At 42.7% G+C, this 16,894-nt stretch overlaps 1 protein-coding gene across 1 annotated transcript; it reads left to right on the top strand.

The window, feature by feature from the left end:
* The first annotated feature begins 547 nt into the window (after positions 1-547).
* On the top strand, positions 548-15,431 carry LOC133127707 (exocyst complex component 3-like). The gene is made up of 13 exons (XM_061240785.1): positions 548-686; positions 2,581-2,743; positions 4,708-4,927; positions 8,270-8,951; positions 11,330-11,447; positions 12,035-12,160; positions 12,287-12,387; positions 12,703-12,813; positions 13,239-13,380; positions 13,549-13,671; positions 13,886-14,047; positions 14,432-14,553; positions 14,714-15,431. The coding sequence occupies exons 2-13, from the start codon at positions 2,600-2,602 to the stop codon at positions 14,895-14,897; spliced, it is 2,235 nt and encodes a 744-aa protein (XP_061096769.1). The 5' UTR covers positions 548-686; positions 2,581-2,599; the 3' UTR covers positions 14,898-15,431.
* Positions 15,432-16,894: the final 1,463 nt, after the last annotated feature.

Here is a 16,894-nt window from a genome sequence, read left to right as displayed (position 1 = left end):
GAGGAAAAGTGTGCAAGAGAGGCGACATAAGTGTGCATTGTTTTTGGAATTCATTTTAATATCTGGGTTGTGAGGGCAGGTTTGTTCACTGGTACATGACTCCTCAGATTACAACAGGACAAACACAAAAACAGTGAAATTGATAAGCGCTCTTATTAATGGAAAATTTTGAACTGCAGATGAACAAATACATTGCAAGTTGACAAGTTGTCCCCCCCACAGTACAACCTATATTTCATTACAGGCTAATGTATGCACATGTAATAACTGCGTGTATTCCTTCTCGCACTGAGATTGAATCTATCAGTCCAATTGTAAGAATTTGAATTCTTGAATTTGCTTTAAATATCTCTAAACATTCGTTTTCCTGGCTCTTACATGGTGTGCTTTACAAAAAAATAATTATATTACTATTATTCTTCTTCTTGTTGTTAATGGTTGTACAATGGCTACGTGAAGGCTTTTCCAGGTAAACGTTTTAGTAAAGTGTTTATTTTTCGCGTTCAATTTTACTACAATTCCTAGAATGCAACGCGCCCATTGTCAGGAAGTTTTATAGAAGGCCTGCTGTGCGCAAGAAGCCAACTTTCAGGAAGAGAACTGTCAATGCAAATGGATAGCTAGTTAGCGAGATAGCTAATATGTAAAGCATTTGTTTAAAAGGGGAGAAGGGATATATTAGCCAGGTAAGTGCACAGCGCATTCATCTTGTGAAGCTAGCTATATTGTACAAAGAGTAAAGTGATCTTTAAAATGGGCCAGCTTGTCTCGACTACTTGTGCCTTATTAGGGCCTCTGTGTTTTTACGCTAATGATAGCTGCCTAGATCGCTTGCTAGATAGGATTGTTTACTTGTGCACTTGTAGTATTATCTGTCTAACTAACCTTTTGTCGTTAAAAACTATTACATGACCATATATGCATGCAGTGTATTTGCTGGTAGCTAAATAATGTAGTGCTATGTAACCATAACAAACTAACGAAGTAGTAATCTGGGTAGCTAATTTAGCCTTTACGCTATATCAAACTCGAGAATAGCGCAAGTAACGGCAAGTAGCTACAAGCAGTAACGTTGCACGACGGGGCTCCTCACTAGGACAAAGTTCAAATTAGCTAACCACCATCTAGCTAGTTAATTTTAACTGGCCTTAAAGTAATTGCAGGTAAAGTGAATAAAGTTAGTCTACAGCAGAATTTTGCCACGTTAAGCAGTTTTATATTATGTGAACTAAGCTTTAGTTTCCAAGCTGGAAAGTCACATGCTGCGTCACTCAAAGTTCAGGTCTGTGATTTTGTCTAATAAATCTTAAAATCGCTTCCTCACCAAGCACGGTCTAATTTCTACAATTGGTTCGTATTGACCTGATGGGAGGAATGCAAATAAATATCACGTCAGTGGTGGGGAGGAGCGTCTCGAAGTTATAACTTTTTTGCAGACCTCATTTATGCTTCAGAGCATTGATAATGTGTCAGCTCATTATGAAAAGACGAATGTGATTTTGCTTTCAGTTCTGTGGGTGGTGCTAAATTATAATGCGTGAATTTAAGTGTAGTCCATTTGTCGGACTGCATGATACACTATTGCCCATATAGAGTGTAGTAATGTCCAAATAAAGGCAGCAGGCGAATTTCGAGTATCAGCTGTGTAATTATGAAGGCAGGTAATCTCTTTAGGGGAAATAGATATGCAAGGGAGATGTGACAAAACGTTTAACATTTGTTTAACAGGATAAAATAGCTATAATTAAATTCAGGTTGGTGTTGTAATATGAGGACACATTTGGAAATTAATTTGCACTGACAATACAAAGTAATTTTTTATTTTAGAGTTAATTTAAGTCAAATGGCTTCCAGTACTTGCAGTAGAAGCATAAATGCTTAGGATATTCAAGGACAGGCTTGGATATTGGGATGGATCTAGTGGGACCTCAGGCACCAGAATTTTTATACTAGAAATAAATAGTAGGAATACACTCGTTTGTAGAGATTTTGGGTTTTGGGCTTTTCCCCCAGTGGGCAAAAGGCTTTTCATAAATAATCTGTTTATTATGAAATCCATATGTCCCTTAATGTTGTAATTAAAATAGAATATATTAAATATAGGGTGGTATACATTTAAATTCAAAAGAGAAAGTGGAACAATAAACAGCCAAGTTCAACCCGGGGTGTGCCCCACATAGTGGTAGTTATTTGGTATTTGCTCTCCACCTCTTTGTACAAGAGCAACTTCTGTGGTTGAGCAGATACCTGCAGTCTGACTGTGCTACATTAATACTATTCATGAGTGCTTGTCACATACCACTGGTTGAAATGCTGGAAAGCATAGGTGTTTTACATGAGGTGAAAATGTCTGGTATCCATAGATCTTATACTGCCATTGACTGGTCCCTTCAGATAAAGGAATTCAGCTTTACTCAGTTCTAGCGGGTACGATAGTGTGATCATTGGTTGTAACGTAAGTGTAAGATGTACCCATCATCTGATCCTGGGTGTGCTTTTTATTGTGAAACAAACAAGAGTGTACTTGAGAAAGTTGAATAAATAAAGTGTAATTAAGATTCCGTATGTGTTTGTGTTGAGTTGCGGGTCTGCTGTTGCCATGGAGGAGACTGATAGGGAGGCTGTTGCCACAGCAGTGCAGAGGGTTGCTGGGATGCTGCAGCGGCCAGACCAGCTGGACAAAGTGGAGCAGTACCGTCGGAGAGAGGCGCGCAAGAAGGCCTCTGTGGAAGCCAGGCTAAAGGTAACAGCCAAGACTCACCCATTCAATAACCGTTCGCACACTCATCTGTTCACTCACCCAATCATTTGCTCACTGATCGATTTGCTTGCTGATTCATGCAATCACTCACACACTCACTCAATCATACTTTCACTTACTTACTCATCCATCTATTCACAACCATGATGGACGAGTGTTAAAAGCACTTTGAACAAATGAAACTATCTGACTCTGGCCCTTTGTCGTATTTTTTGTGTGAAAATGGTAGCTTCCTCTGTTTAGCTCTTCCTGGAAGAGGATAGAATTTCAGCTTGCATGATGGCAGCTCGAGCTGAGCTTTCCCACCCTTTCGTTTTCCAACCAAAGATATCTGTGGTAAACACTAAATCCAGGCTCTGTCTGCAGAACATTCCATTATGTGTCCCCTTCCAAAACTGGAATGCATCTAAAGTGTACACAGAAACATAACCATTGGTCATGGGCGGCTTTGGTCTTTGGGCTATCCAACTGCATTATTAAAGTAAACAAAAGCCTTTAAAGACATATACAGGAGACCTGAGTCATTTACTGTAAAGCTTAGCAGGAGATATTTTAGTCTTATGTCTATTTCATAAAATAAAATAAATAGAAGTTAAATATTTAATAAAAATAAAAGTAATTGTTGGATTCATCATTTGTCTACGCAAACAGAGCCCTTACAATTTAATTAACTCTATTGTTTTTTTTTTTCTTATATTGTTATCCAGTCATTAACCTGCAATAAAATTGTCTCTGCACCATCTCTTCCCTCAGGCATACTCTGCCCTTCTCCTAGTTTGTGAATGTGATGACGTGCACTTTCAGTGCCACTCATCACATGATCCATGAAACCCTTTCTTATTAAGAGTCGGTTACTGTCCAATTCCCGAGTAACCCTTAATAGCTCTGAGCTGCTGAGGTGAGCATTATGAACGGATTTTGAGTTGGGTTCTTACTCATTTCCCCAAGTTCCAAACATGACAGTAAAGAGTGCCCTCTAATGATTGAAATGTGTGAGAAGTTTGCCTTTGGAATTGAGGGAATGGTGGCATTAATCATCTTCAGAGTCCTTGGAGAGATTCAGTGTATTCTGCTCTCGTGCTGTCGGATGGCTCCTAACCTTGAGGGCTGCTGAGTGTAGATCCTGTATGGTCCTTAATCTGCTACAAGGTTGAGAAGGGCTTACAATGTAGGTCACATAAGGAAATATCAGAGTTGGATCAGGAGTGCAAGGATGGAATTCCATTATCATATGTAGCTCAGTTGGTAGGAGACCAAGCCAAACATTAGCCATGGAGACCATTTAAGGAGGGTCTTTATGTTCATTGAAAAATGAGAGAAGCTTATTTCAATGTTCATTGCAACCCATGCATGTGGCTTCTTTAGAAAAAAATAAAAAATAAATGGCACTGTGGAATGGCATCGCAGTGTCTGCTTGACGCATTGGTTAGGTTTAAGTGGACTGTAAGTCTGTGCATGCTATGGGGGGGGGGGGGATATTGCTGGGACATCGCTGGGACATCGCGTGACCAGTCTGACTGTCATTGGTTAAGGTGATTATCTGAGGAGCACTGTTAATGAATTCTCCGGAATGACCGCTGCTTCGTCGCTCCCTGTGGCCTCTGCTCTGATTAGGCTCTCCTGAATTGACGCCTGAAGGATTTGTGCCTCATGGAAAATCTGCGAGTGCTGCAAAGTACCCATCAATCACAGCACTCAAGGCATGATCTTATGTGTGTGCTTCTGAGATTTATGGGAGTGTGAAACGGTAAATCCACAGACATTGAATGAGACTTTAAAAATTGAGTAGCAAGGTAGAAGCACTGACAGAATTTTTTTTAACTGGTTTCTTATCAGTTAAGGTGCTCTTTAAACACAATGATACCTTTGGCAGTGGTGGATGTCTCTGAGAGTCTCTGTGGTGGAGCACTGATGTGCTGATGTGTACGGTCCTCCTCTCTCACCAGGCAGCCATCCAGTCGCAGCTGGACGGGGTACGCACAGGTCTCAGCCAGCTCCACAACGCCCTGGGCGACGTCAAGGACATCCAGAACTCGCTGGCTGACGTCAGCAAGGACTGGAGGCAGAGCATCAACACCATAGAGAACCTGAAGGACGTGAAGGATGTGGTGGTGCACCACAGCCAACTAGCATCTGCTGTGGAGAACCTCAAGAACATCTTCTCAGGTACAAGAACCAGTATTGCCTAGCCAACTAGCATCTGCTGTGGAGAACCTAAAGAACATCTTCTCAGGTACGAGAACCAGTATTGCCTAGCCAACTAGCATCTGCTGTGGAGAACCTAAAGAACATCTTGTTGGGTACAAGAACCAGTAGAGCACATGGTAAACTGGTGAGTAATCACCTGGGTAAATCTGTATGTCTGGCACATTGACTGGTAGTGTTCATTCTCCTGGTTTTCCGTTCACCTCACCCATAATAGGGCCCATATTTTTCTGTGATTGAAGTAAATGGCCTTCACCTTGAAGAAGTAGATTTTAAGTTCATTAAGTGTAGTTTAGTTATAATCATACAACAGCCAACTCTAAATCAAATGTGCATAAAGGTGTAGAATTGCATGTTTTGAAAGGCCTGTTTTGATTACATTATGCTTTTTGTTCGTGAGCCACTGAATAAGTAGCATAATGATCATTTACTACCTCCACATTGGGCATTCAAACTGCGTAACACTCAGCCCCTCGGTCATCATCCCTTGCAAATGTTTTCAATTTTGCATTTATTATGGAAAATACTTATCTGGAAGTTGGCATTTTGTCCTATTTAAATACATTTACAATGTTAGTAGATGGAAAGTCTTGGAAAGTGGTTAAATGAACAACGTGGACAAATGGAAATGGAGAAAATGGAAGGCGAAATTTACATTTTGCAAACTTACATTGCCTCTTTGACATCATGAAATTACCATTATCTATAAATGTCAGGGTTGGGGTCAATTCCATTTGAATTCAGCAAATTTAGGAAATGAATTAAAATATAATTAATTAATTTCAATGCCTTTCCTGAATTGACTGAATTGAATTGGAGTTGACCCCAGCTCTGACTAATGTCAGTTATGAGGTTCTGCTTTTCAACACAATAAAGGGCTTTAATACTTGAAGTAAATTGAATCCATGTTTATCTGCACTGATGGCTAATGTCTGAACATGAAACATAGGTTTTCAGAGAGCTAGTTTTTAGGCGTTACTGTAATTTAAACATATCAAATTACATTTCTCAATATTCAAGGAATCCTAAGAGGCTGTTACTGCTTAGTGAGTGCTGGCAAAATTCTATTAAATATTCTATGCATCATGTATTCATCTTTTTATGTTATGTAATTTAAATTCATTTGAATGTAGCTGTCATATTAACTTAAGTTTCAAACTTCTCGAATAGCTTACAAATACAGAAGAAACTTGATGTTGGTTTTTATTGAGTACAATAGAGTATCAACCAAGAAATCGGCACTCTTTCTTGCTCAAGGTAAAGCACAAATTCTACCGTATATAACAGTCGCCTCTACTTGGGGTATTAATCCATGACCATTTATGGTAAGGTAAATTCACTTGAGATTTGGGTAAATGTTTGTATTTTTTATCATAAATATATCAGGGTTCCTTTCCACTTTGAAAGTGTGGCCACGTCACCAACAAGAAGTTATAGGATGCAATGTAGTTTAAGGCATAATATGGCAGCTTTAGTAGTACATGGAACATTCAGCTACTGAGCCACATTGAACAGATCTTCACTGCATCAGTTATTTTTTGTGTAGTTTTTTTTAATAGCAATTTCATATATATTTCAAGCACTGTATCATTATTGCCTATGCTAAAATGGGTCTTGATCATTTACTTATTCATAATTATAGTAACCTATAGCTGAATGTTGTTGGCTTTTCTTCTGTAAATGCTGTATTAAATGTGTCTTGTTTGCTCTGAGCAGCTCAGTTGACCTTAAATTGGGGTTTTCCATGATTCAGCCTGGGCTTACTTACATAGCAGGAAATCCCTGTAGTGCTAATCCTTAGATCACACCAACTAAACACACATTGTACAGGCAGGAGCACAAGTGGGGATTACGAGCCAGCTATTGTACCTTGACCCTTGGAAAGACCCTGATGGGAAGAGATTACGCTGAAAGTAGCTGATTTAAGCCGCTATGATCTGTAATTGTATGGAATTGCCCTGTGTAAGTCATAGATAGAGGGTTCTTGGAGGTTCTTTGTGGCTGATACAGTTTCTTGTACACAGGGTGCTGTTAAGGTGCTAGACAGCCAACAGAGAACCACTGAGTCATCCACTGTGGCTGTCCCTCCATTCAACGCAAATTACGTTTTAATTTTCCTGCTTTCTGTTCATGTTAGTGAATACGGCGTAACACCATAGAATAAGGACAAGCAGGACAAGAGACCGTACCAAACTGGAAAGCACAGGGCTGTGAATATTGTCCCTACTATGGCTCTGCTCAGACAGTGCCCCCCTGCTCCGCTGGATCACCCTGCCGGTAGATTCCACAATGAGAGGGGATTCCAAATTTCACTTATCACATAATAATAAACAAGACCAGAAGAAGCAATTGTGCATTTTTATTTAATGAAACAGACAAGGCACATGTTCTAATCTTCTGGCGATACATTCCTCACACATTCTAGATGCTTTGTTCATTCTTCTTTTGTCCTTAGGCTAATTTCAAACTAAATGGCTAGTGACAGACTGAGCCATCTCAGCCGTGTTAATATTACAGTATTTTGATGTTGGTAAAGTAAGAGAGTCAGTTCCCCTGGGTCAGCTTTACTTCTCTGTCCTTGCTGGATGTTCTTTGAATCAATGACATCAATGGCAGGCCTGTCACATGGGATGAACTCGGTCATCTGTGATTCGTTATGCTGCGTATAAGAAATGCAGCACCTTTTAGGGGCGATTCTCAGAACCCTTACCGTGAGATTACTAGGTTATCGTTCAAAGCCACAATCCACGGTCAGTGGTTTAATGAGGCCAGAAACATAAATGTGTCACACTGGCCAATGGGCTGCAGTGTCAGAAGTCCTTTGGCCACACATCCAGTCAGCCCTATTGTTAGAATTGTGATTAATATTTCAGTGTAGGCTCCGTCCCGGCAGTTCTTACCTTTCACTGAGTGCCTGTGTGGGGACCCCTGGGCATTCACTCTAATACTGTGTCTCGGAGTGTTGTACACACAACAGTGTCTGTTAAAAAGCAACGGGGGGAAGATGTAGAATGAAAGATTTTCATCACACACTTTGCCTTTCTTGCACCCCCCCCTCCCATTCTTCCCTTTCTTCTGTCCCTCTTACTCTCTCTCTGACCCACCCACCCAAAAATGCAGATTTGAGGGTGTATAACTGCTTGCATACATGTTAGTCCCCCCGTTAGAGTATATACAGCTTAATGGAGCAGCTGTGGTCTGCATGCACTGAGCTGCAACAAACAAACCCTGCTGTACTGATGCGTTCATACACGCACACACGCACACGCGCGCTCACGTCCCGTATTCCCGCTCCCTCCGCAGTGCCAGAGATCGTGGAGGAGACGGAGGATCTGATCGAGCAGGCCGAGCTGCTGCATGCGCACCGTAAGCTGATGGACCTGGAGTGCTCGCGAGACGACCTGATGTACGAGCAGTACCGCATGGACAGCCAGAACGCGCGCGACATGGGCCTGATCCGCAGCTACTTCGGCGCCGTGCAGCGCCTCTCCGAGGAGCTGGCCAAGCAGCTGTGGATGGTGCTGCAGCGGGCCATGGTCACGGTGCGCCGAGACCCCACCATGCTGGTGTCGGTGGTGCGCGTCATCGAGCGCGAGGAGAAGATCGACCGCCGCATGCTGGACCGGCAGCGGCAGACGGGCTTCGTCCCGCCGGGCCGGCCCAAGGGCTGGAAGAAGAAGATGTTCCAGGTGCTGGAGCGCACGGTGAGCACGCGCATCGAGGGCGCCCAGGCCGAGACGCGCGAGCTGGACAAGATGTGGCTGGTGCGGCTGCTGGAGATCACGCGGCGGAACGTTCTGGACGACCTGCTGGTGGTGAAGAACCTGATGGTGCAGTGCTTCCCTCCACACTACAACGCCTTCAGCGTCTTCTTCGACCTCTACCACCGCTCCCTCTCCACCCGCCTGCAGGAGCTGGCCGCCGAGGACCTGGAGGCCAACGAGATTGTGTCGCTCGTCACCTGGGTACTCAACACCTACAAGAGGTAGCCCACGTTCCTCTCCTCTCTCCACACCTCCTACTCATCCTCCCCTGCCTACTGTCCACACTTAGCGGGCTTTAGCAATGGTACAAGACCTGAGCTGGACACCTGACCTGGGTCAGATACTGATTTGAAAGCGTTCGCTCATTTTAGGCACACTTGCACTGTTCAGATGCGGACAGACAGGGAAGGCTTTTTTTCTGAGTGGTCCTTTTGCAATGAAAAGCCTGGCTCTGGCTTCTTTCAATACTCTATTTGTTGGGGAACATGAATGATGATGCATTGTAATAACCAGGGCACTCCCATTGTCTTCCCATGCGGTGCTGAAACAAAAGCACAAGCAATGGGCAATTCATTCAATATTTAGTCCGTAGATAAACATGTTCTCAGCGCAGTTGAAAAGGCTTAACATGCAGTCCCAATAGGTCAGTTCAATCCAATAAATGCATACACCACTATGCATCGTGTGTGCCACACACTGCGGATTACACTGGGAGACATTACACAGTGTGCAGCAAAAGCACAGGGCATCCCTGTTTATGTTCAGAAGTTCATAATAAACCCAGACCAGATGCACCTGTCACTCATAGCTCAAGAGAAGGTTTCACTGCTCTGCTGATGTGCAGGAGTGATGCACAGAGCTCTACAGTTGGGTGCAAATCTGTTGCATCACAGAACTTCACTTCAGTGCTGCTTCAGTTCTGCTGCAGTTTTTTCTGGTACCATTTAGATGATGCTGGAAATTCTCCGAGATCATTCCTGCTGTGCATTTTAATGGGGACCATAATAATCAGTTTTTTGGTTCATCTTATGAACCAACAGCAAAAATCGCATGATCATATTTGCCTGCATTGGGCCTTATTCATCAGTGTTGTAGGGAAGCTGTGTGTAAATGTTGTTGTAGGCCGTACCAAACGTACAAAATTTGTAAAATAGATTTGATTTGTAAGTTTTAGAAGATGGGTTTGTTGATAAATACCAATGACTCCTTTAAAAAGCGTGTTCATGGCTCTGCTCATTTACAGTCAGTGATGCACTTAAAACCCCATAGAAAACAAAGGGGACAGGTCCTGATCACAGCAGAATGGCATTGAAACGGCCAAATGGATCAGTCGAGCACAGTTCAACAGTGGTGATAAGAAAATGGTTCCACGTGAAAACCATAAAAAAATGCTTATTGCCAAAGTCTGCAACCAGGGGTGGCCAATGCACAAAAAGCTTTTGAAAGTCAATGAGCACGTCGGTGCCATTATTGGATAAACATACTACATTTCAGGAAAACTAGTTGTTTTTGGGGACAGTGCCATGTCACCAGTTGCACTAAACCTCCACTGAACATTCATCAAATTGAGGTCCGCAATGAAATAATTATTAAAGATAATGTCTTAATCTTTATATGATCTAAATTGAGTTAATTTATGGCAATGTGATTCATCCAATTCATCTTCCATCCAAGTCCCAAGTCCGAATGAGAAAGTATAACGCTGATGGATGTGTGTCCCCTTTTACTTAACAATCACACATACTCAGGAGCTCTTGTGATAATATGAATGAACTTCATCCCAAATGACCACGACTTGAAGACATTTCTTCTGTAAATATCTATAAAAAACATTTTAGATGTGTTTGTATCCAGCTTGATAAATGAGGCCCATTGTTTGTAAAAGTTGTTGAATAGTTTGTGCCATGTAGCCTTAGTAATAATAACAGCTTTTTCAAAGCAGAGTCCCTTATAGAGATGAGAAGAACAGAGTTGTAACGCTAGTTACTAGATGGTAAAAACAGAAAAGGGGTAGGAATGCACAGCAAATTTAAAATGCAAGACAAATTTAAACCATGACAAAAAGGATTTCAAATATTTCAAACAATTCAAAGCAATTAGGTCAGATACAATAAAACATTTAATAGAATGCAGCTGTAAGGAGCTAACACTGAAGAACATAAAAAAATGTTTTTAAAAGGGACTTAAAAGAAGTCTCAGTCTGAACTTCTCTGGAACTTCTGATGGACGGTATTTAGCTTTTAGTTTGAATTAAGGAGCAGTTTCGTAACATGCTTTGTGCTATCAGCCTGTCACTCACTAATCTGGAGCTACACGTTAGCAGGCCCATGCCTGAAAGGCATTGGCGTTTTCAGAAACCGCTTCATCCTGAGCATGAGAAAGGCAGGAAAAGCCATTTATCATGGGGTTTGGCATAGGAGAGCGTAGCTAGATGGACAGCAGTACCTGGGCGATGCTCTCTTTGGTGCTGGCATGGGGATCTGTGTGTGCGTGTACGTGTGTGTGTGCCGGTTGAAGTGACCCTGGTGGGATATTCCGGAACATTCCGGAAACGGCTTGGCCCCACTGTCAGCACACCTCCTCCGCTCTTGTGTTTTAGCCCAGAGATGATGGGCCACCCTGAGCTCCTCATGGAGCGTGACATCAGCCAGCTGGAACCTCTCCTCCCCAAGGAGGTGGTGGACGATCTACTCAGCAAGTACATCCAGACCTTCACAGTCAGTCCTGCTCTGCCCCGCCCCACCTCACACTCCTCACACTCCCCACACAGGCTTTAATCATGTCGGACACCACCTGTGAAAGAGGTTTAACTCCAGCCTCTGTTTGAAGACTGCCATCAGCACACATCCAGCCATTTTCTTCTCTGATAATGACACTTAGTCATTGGTACAGTGATAAACACCTGTCGAGCCATTCATACCTTTGTGACAGTCAAGTGGGTCACTTATATTTGACCTTCTTGGTGGGGGCCACTTCAGAAGAGGGCATTAGTGAAACCAGAAGACCATTGTACAGCAAGAGAACTTTGTGCAACTTTCTTCCATTATATTACAAGATCTAGATAGATCTTTTAAAAAGCTACGTTAAACAATATGGGTCATACTTCAAAAACATAAACTGAACAAAGTGATGCACAGTGGCTAATACTTTGCCCTCAAGTTCTTTCAAGTGTCAAATCATCAGTTTGATAATCCATCTTATCCTGGAATAGATATACATGTGTAAACATAAAATTGAAGCCACAGGTTTATGTATTTTACTGTTAAAAGAAGACTTCCCTCACCCTCTTAATTTCATCCACCAGTCCAACATCACTGGCTGGCTCCGCAAGGCCCTGGAGACGGACAAGAAGGACTGGCAGAAGGAGACTGAGCCGGAGGCTGACCAGGACGGCTACTACCAGACCACACTTCCCGCCATTGTGTTCCAGGTACTAAATCTCTGCTCCCGTACTCACACTGACAGCGGGAAGGGTCCCTCCTCAAACCTCTCAGCCATAGGTCAAGGCTAGGCTAGCACTGGTCTCTGTGCCCTGATGTTGTGTCCATCCCCTTAGATGTTTGAGCAGAATCTCCAAGTGGCAGCCCAGATTGACGAATCCTTCAAAGAACAGGTGCTGGTGCTTTGCCTTAAACAGATGAACTCATTCCTACACAGGTAAGACAGAGCCCCAATGCTATCTCCTGCTGCGAGGAATAAATAAATACATGCTGTGCAAATTATCAGCATAAAAGCTGCTTTGACTTGATGGTCAAGATTTTCAGGAATATTTGGAGTTTATTTCTGTGAAATCAAGAGCAGCCTTCTTTCAAGCCCTGGTCTCCTGTATGTGTCCAGAGTTTATGGAAACATTTATGGATCCTCTTGCATGGAAATGATAGGATTATGTATGTAACATACATTGCAGTACAAGAGTGGTATTGAACCGGTTTCACTTCTGTGATCCTCCCAGTTCTGTTTGTCGTCATCCAGGTACCGGGATGAAGCAGTAGCCTACAAAGAAGATCACTTGAAAAATCGGCAGCTGCCTCTGTGCTATGTCCAGTACATGATCGCCATCATCAACAACTGCCAGACATTTAAGTCAGTTCATTTCTACCCTGACCTGAATTCAGTGTTTTAATAAAAAATAAAAATAAATACTGAGAGATGTAGAGAATTGATATAAGAAAGACATTGTAATTCTGTTTATATATTAACTTAAAGGGAACCTAAGAATATTAAGTTGGAACTATGAGTGGTTTATCCAATTAGCTTGTATATTTCTTTGAAGCTTGAAATTGATACTTTAATTAGCATTTCAAATGAACTTTTGATAAGTGTAATTGAACATACCAAGTACTGCAAGAGTGATTGAGGCTTTTACAGTTGGTGTAAATGCTCAAAAAGGCTAACCTTTTCACTCCTTGGAAGTTTTTTTTAAGTTGTTTGTTCTGTTGTTGTTCTCATAGAGCCCCCCCAAACACACACACACCAATCATTAAAAACTTGTTTGAATCTGATTCCAGGGAGTCAATAAACAGTTTGAAGAAGAAGTACTCTAAGAGGATGGAGCCCACATCAAATGACGCCGCCATTGAGAAGACATTAGACGCAGTGGCCAAAGATGGCTGCGAGTTCCTGCTTGATGAGGTCTTCATGGACCTGGAGGTGAAATGGCAGGCAGCACTTCCTGTCTACTCCTTGCTCTTTGCTTGTTTATAGGCAGTTCTGAACTGCCTTTTCTGAAGTCTCTGAAGCCTGAACTGAAACATGTATAAAGCAGGGTTGTTGCCTCATCCTCTGTACCTCATGGTCAACTAAAACTTGTCTTCACAGCAACACCTGAATGAGCTTCTGACACGGAAGTGGATCACCGGCTCCAATGCAGTGGACACCATTTGTGTGACTGTTGAAGATTACTTCAATGACTTTGCTAGGATTAAGAAGCCATACAATGAGGTAAGTTTATAAGGCCTACATACAGTATTACTGGAATGCCATTCATACAGAAAAATAAACGCTTGATTAAATGAAATTAAGAAGGAACTTGCACTGTCAAAAACAGTTATCTTTGCCATATCTTGTCATTTCCTTCACCTTTCCTTTAGCAGGTTTCCCTCCATCCAGTAAGCTCCACAAAGGTGGTGTGTGTCCTTGTATGTGTGTTTTGCAGGAGATGACGAGCAAAGCCCTCCGCAGAGTGGTGATGGAGTACTTAAAGAGCGTGATGCAGAAGCGCATCTCCTTCAGAAACGCTGACGAGAGGAAGGAAGGTGCCGAACGGATGATTAAGGAGGCGGAGCAGTTCAAGTTCCTGTTCAGGAAGCTCTCCGCTGTACGTTCCCCTCTCTCACCGCCAGCATTTCACAGACTGTGGTCTCGCCCATTTCATTCCTCCTCTTCATTTTCAAAGATTGATATACTCTGCTCTTGTTTTTGTGTTTGGCCTACTTCACGATAGGAAAGTTTTATTGTGTTGCAAATGGCGTGTCTGGTTTCAATATGGGAAGTGCTGTTCTGTCCTACATAACACCAGTGTCCTTGCTTATGATAGAACAGCTTCTTGTAATATCCATAGGACACACCGCTGCTGCATGCCCTTGTTCTACGTGGAGATTCAGCAGTCTTCAGTCTGACATTTCACACCTTGTTTTGAGAGCGTTGTCCCTATTATCACTTTGCTAACCAGTGTCTGTCTTCCCTACACATAATCTTCCAGGGTGGCGAGACTGACCATTTGTGTGACAGTATAACGGCTATCGCTGAGGTATTCAAACTCACTGACCCCACCCTGCTCTACCTCGAAGTGTCCACTCTGGTCTCTAAGTACCCGGATATCAGGTAAACAGCTTGTCAAAAACTTTTTATTGTACTGCAGACCAACTCTCCATGGAAATGTTTGTGTGGAGGAGGCAGCACTTCTAGCAATTCCCTCAATGCATTCTGGGAATTGAAGGCAGAAGGATTTGAGAACTGACCCGTTCCTGTTGTGACCCTGCAGGGAGGAGCACATCGTCGCTGTGCTAGCGGTGAGAGGGGATGCCAGTCGGGAAATGAGGCAGATGATCATCGAGACACTGAACCAAAACAAGCCATCCGTCAACACCAACGCTCAGCCCGTATTCGGGGACATTGCCGTGCCCGTGTCCATGACCTCCATGACTGTGCCAAAACTGCTGAAATAACACCTGGATCTAGACCGTTCCCACAGCCTGTGACCGCGCTAGGTTGCAGTGTGGTTAAAACTACTTGTTTTCTATGCACTTTGAAGGGAAACGATTCTCTGACCAGTAGCTGAGATGTGTGTCAATCAGCAATATACAAAAATAAACGGTATAAGGGAATGTTGATTTTTAATTTTTGTACTGATAGTGTGTTACCATTTGATACTTGGTGTACAGACATTTGTCTACCAGCGTTTTTATCAGGAGAAATCAGGCCTTAAACCATGCAGTAAATCCAGAGAAGCGCACCTTCCAGAGATTTATGTATGTGAAAAGAGTGATTGCTAAAGGATGAGTGCTGTTCTTTTGTAATTGACCATGTTCATATGCCATACTGGATGTAGAGGACGGTCCATGCTTGCCCTCACCTCCATTTGTCTGAAACCTTGTATAAACCCTTCTGTTACTGATTTACTGGTCTTTTTCAAAAGAACCACTTAATTGTAGAACAAGCGATTGTAAGGTTGCCTTATTAAAACATTTCAATCATTTTCACCAATTCTCTGTCTCTAGTCATTTTCCACTCTTTAGGAATCTTTAGAAATTCTACGCAGAATCTGAGAGGGGACATTGAGCTGTGGGCTTATTGTGCACAACTTACACAGCTGGCACCCAGCTGATCAGTGCACACGATTGTGTGATGCGATGGGGAATTGACTTCCAGCGGAAACCCGCCCTCTCGAAGTAAGATTATTACCAATTCTGCTTAACCCCTGGGACTGGCATCTCAAAACTCTATTACCATGGGTCTCAACTGCACTGAGATGGTGCCCAAGGCTAATTTTCTCAACAAATCTTTCATAATGTAATACATGACCTATTATTGATATTATGTGTAATAAAAAAATGGCCACAAAATACTATGGTGGATTAACAAGTAATATCCCCTTTAGAGGGTGGAGCTTGGATGCAAGTTCGCTCCCTCGTCTGGTATGTCATCAAAGCAAAGTATTGAGGTCATTGGCTCATTTAAGTTTACTAACCTCAAGCTATTGTTTTAAGTGACTCTGAGGATACCATACTCAATTCACTTGGCAGGTCAAAATAAATGTTTGCATATAGTTGAGATTTTCAGTAGAAATACAAAAGTTAAATTCAAGTTTACATTTTGAATTTAATTGTGTGAATTTGCAGCTTCTAAGGCCTTGTGACCACACAAAATAAATTTTTGGCAGTAGTTCCCCAGTCCAAGGGAACCGCGGACACCAGTGATAGCTGTACCACGGGGTTTATCTAGAGAGACCATAATCCCTTTCCACTAAATTGTGAGAGCATTCAAACACTGCCATTTGCTATTATTGTAATTCCACACGGTCTGCCTAAGTGCTGCCACTGAAATGTGTCTCACTGGGGCTGGTTTAAAGGTCAGGACACCCTTCTGCACACAGCCATTCTGAGGGTGCATGCAATTAATGTGGCACTCCCCAATGGCCATTATTACAACATGAAGATGTCGGAATGGGTACTGTCAGACGGTGTTTAAAAGCATAGATGCCGCTGTAGTACTAATGCAGCATTCAGGTGGATTTTCTGAATGGGTGGAGAATATGTGTCAGAGGTCAATACTGTTGTGTGGCACCGGAACCCAGCCCCTAGAGGTCATTAAAATCGGCAGTTTCAGCCCTGGATTACACACACAGCAAGGGGAACACCTCCTCCTGACTGTGCCTCCCAACCTGACCACCACGCCTTCTGCATATGAACCCCTCCCGCATATGAACCCTTCTGCACAAGAAGGCGATATGGATCTGGGATAAATATCCTTCCAAATTCACACAACTGTCTAATTCTCCTGACAACAAGTTGGTAAAGAGCACTGACCAGGTGAGACACCAATAATCGATGCAATACAATGTTTTCTGCAGCAAAGACAGGTTTAAAAGATGGCAATCAGCCACCAAATCAAAAATGTGGTTTCACATGGTGCCTTTTTGGACAGAATTGATGGCTAATACTCT

This window comes from Conger conger, chromosome 4 (assembly GCF_963514075.1).
Source record: "Conger conger chromosome 4, fConCon1.1, whole genome shotgun sequence".
NCBI classification, from domain to species: domain Eukaryota; kingdom Metazoa; phylum Chordata; class Actinopteri; order Anguilliformes; family Congridae; genus Conger; species Conger conger.
This window is presented reverse-complemented; position numbering and strand designations above follow the sequence as displayed.

Coding starts and splice junctions, on each gene's coding strand:
- LOC133127707 (XM_061240785.1), top strand. CDS start 2,600: ATGGAGGAGACTGATAGGGAGGCTGTTGCCACAGCAGTGCAGAGGGTT. Junction 12,388..12,702: donor ATGAACTCATTCCTACACAG/GTAAGACAGAGC, acceptor GTCGTCATCCAG/GTACCGGGATGAAGCAGTAG. Junction 13,381..13,548: donor AGGTCTTCATGGACCTGGAG/GTGAAATGGCAG, acceptor TTGTCTTCACAG/CAACACCTGAATGAGCTTCT.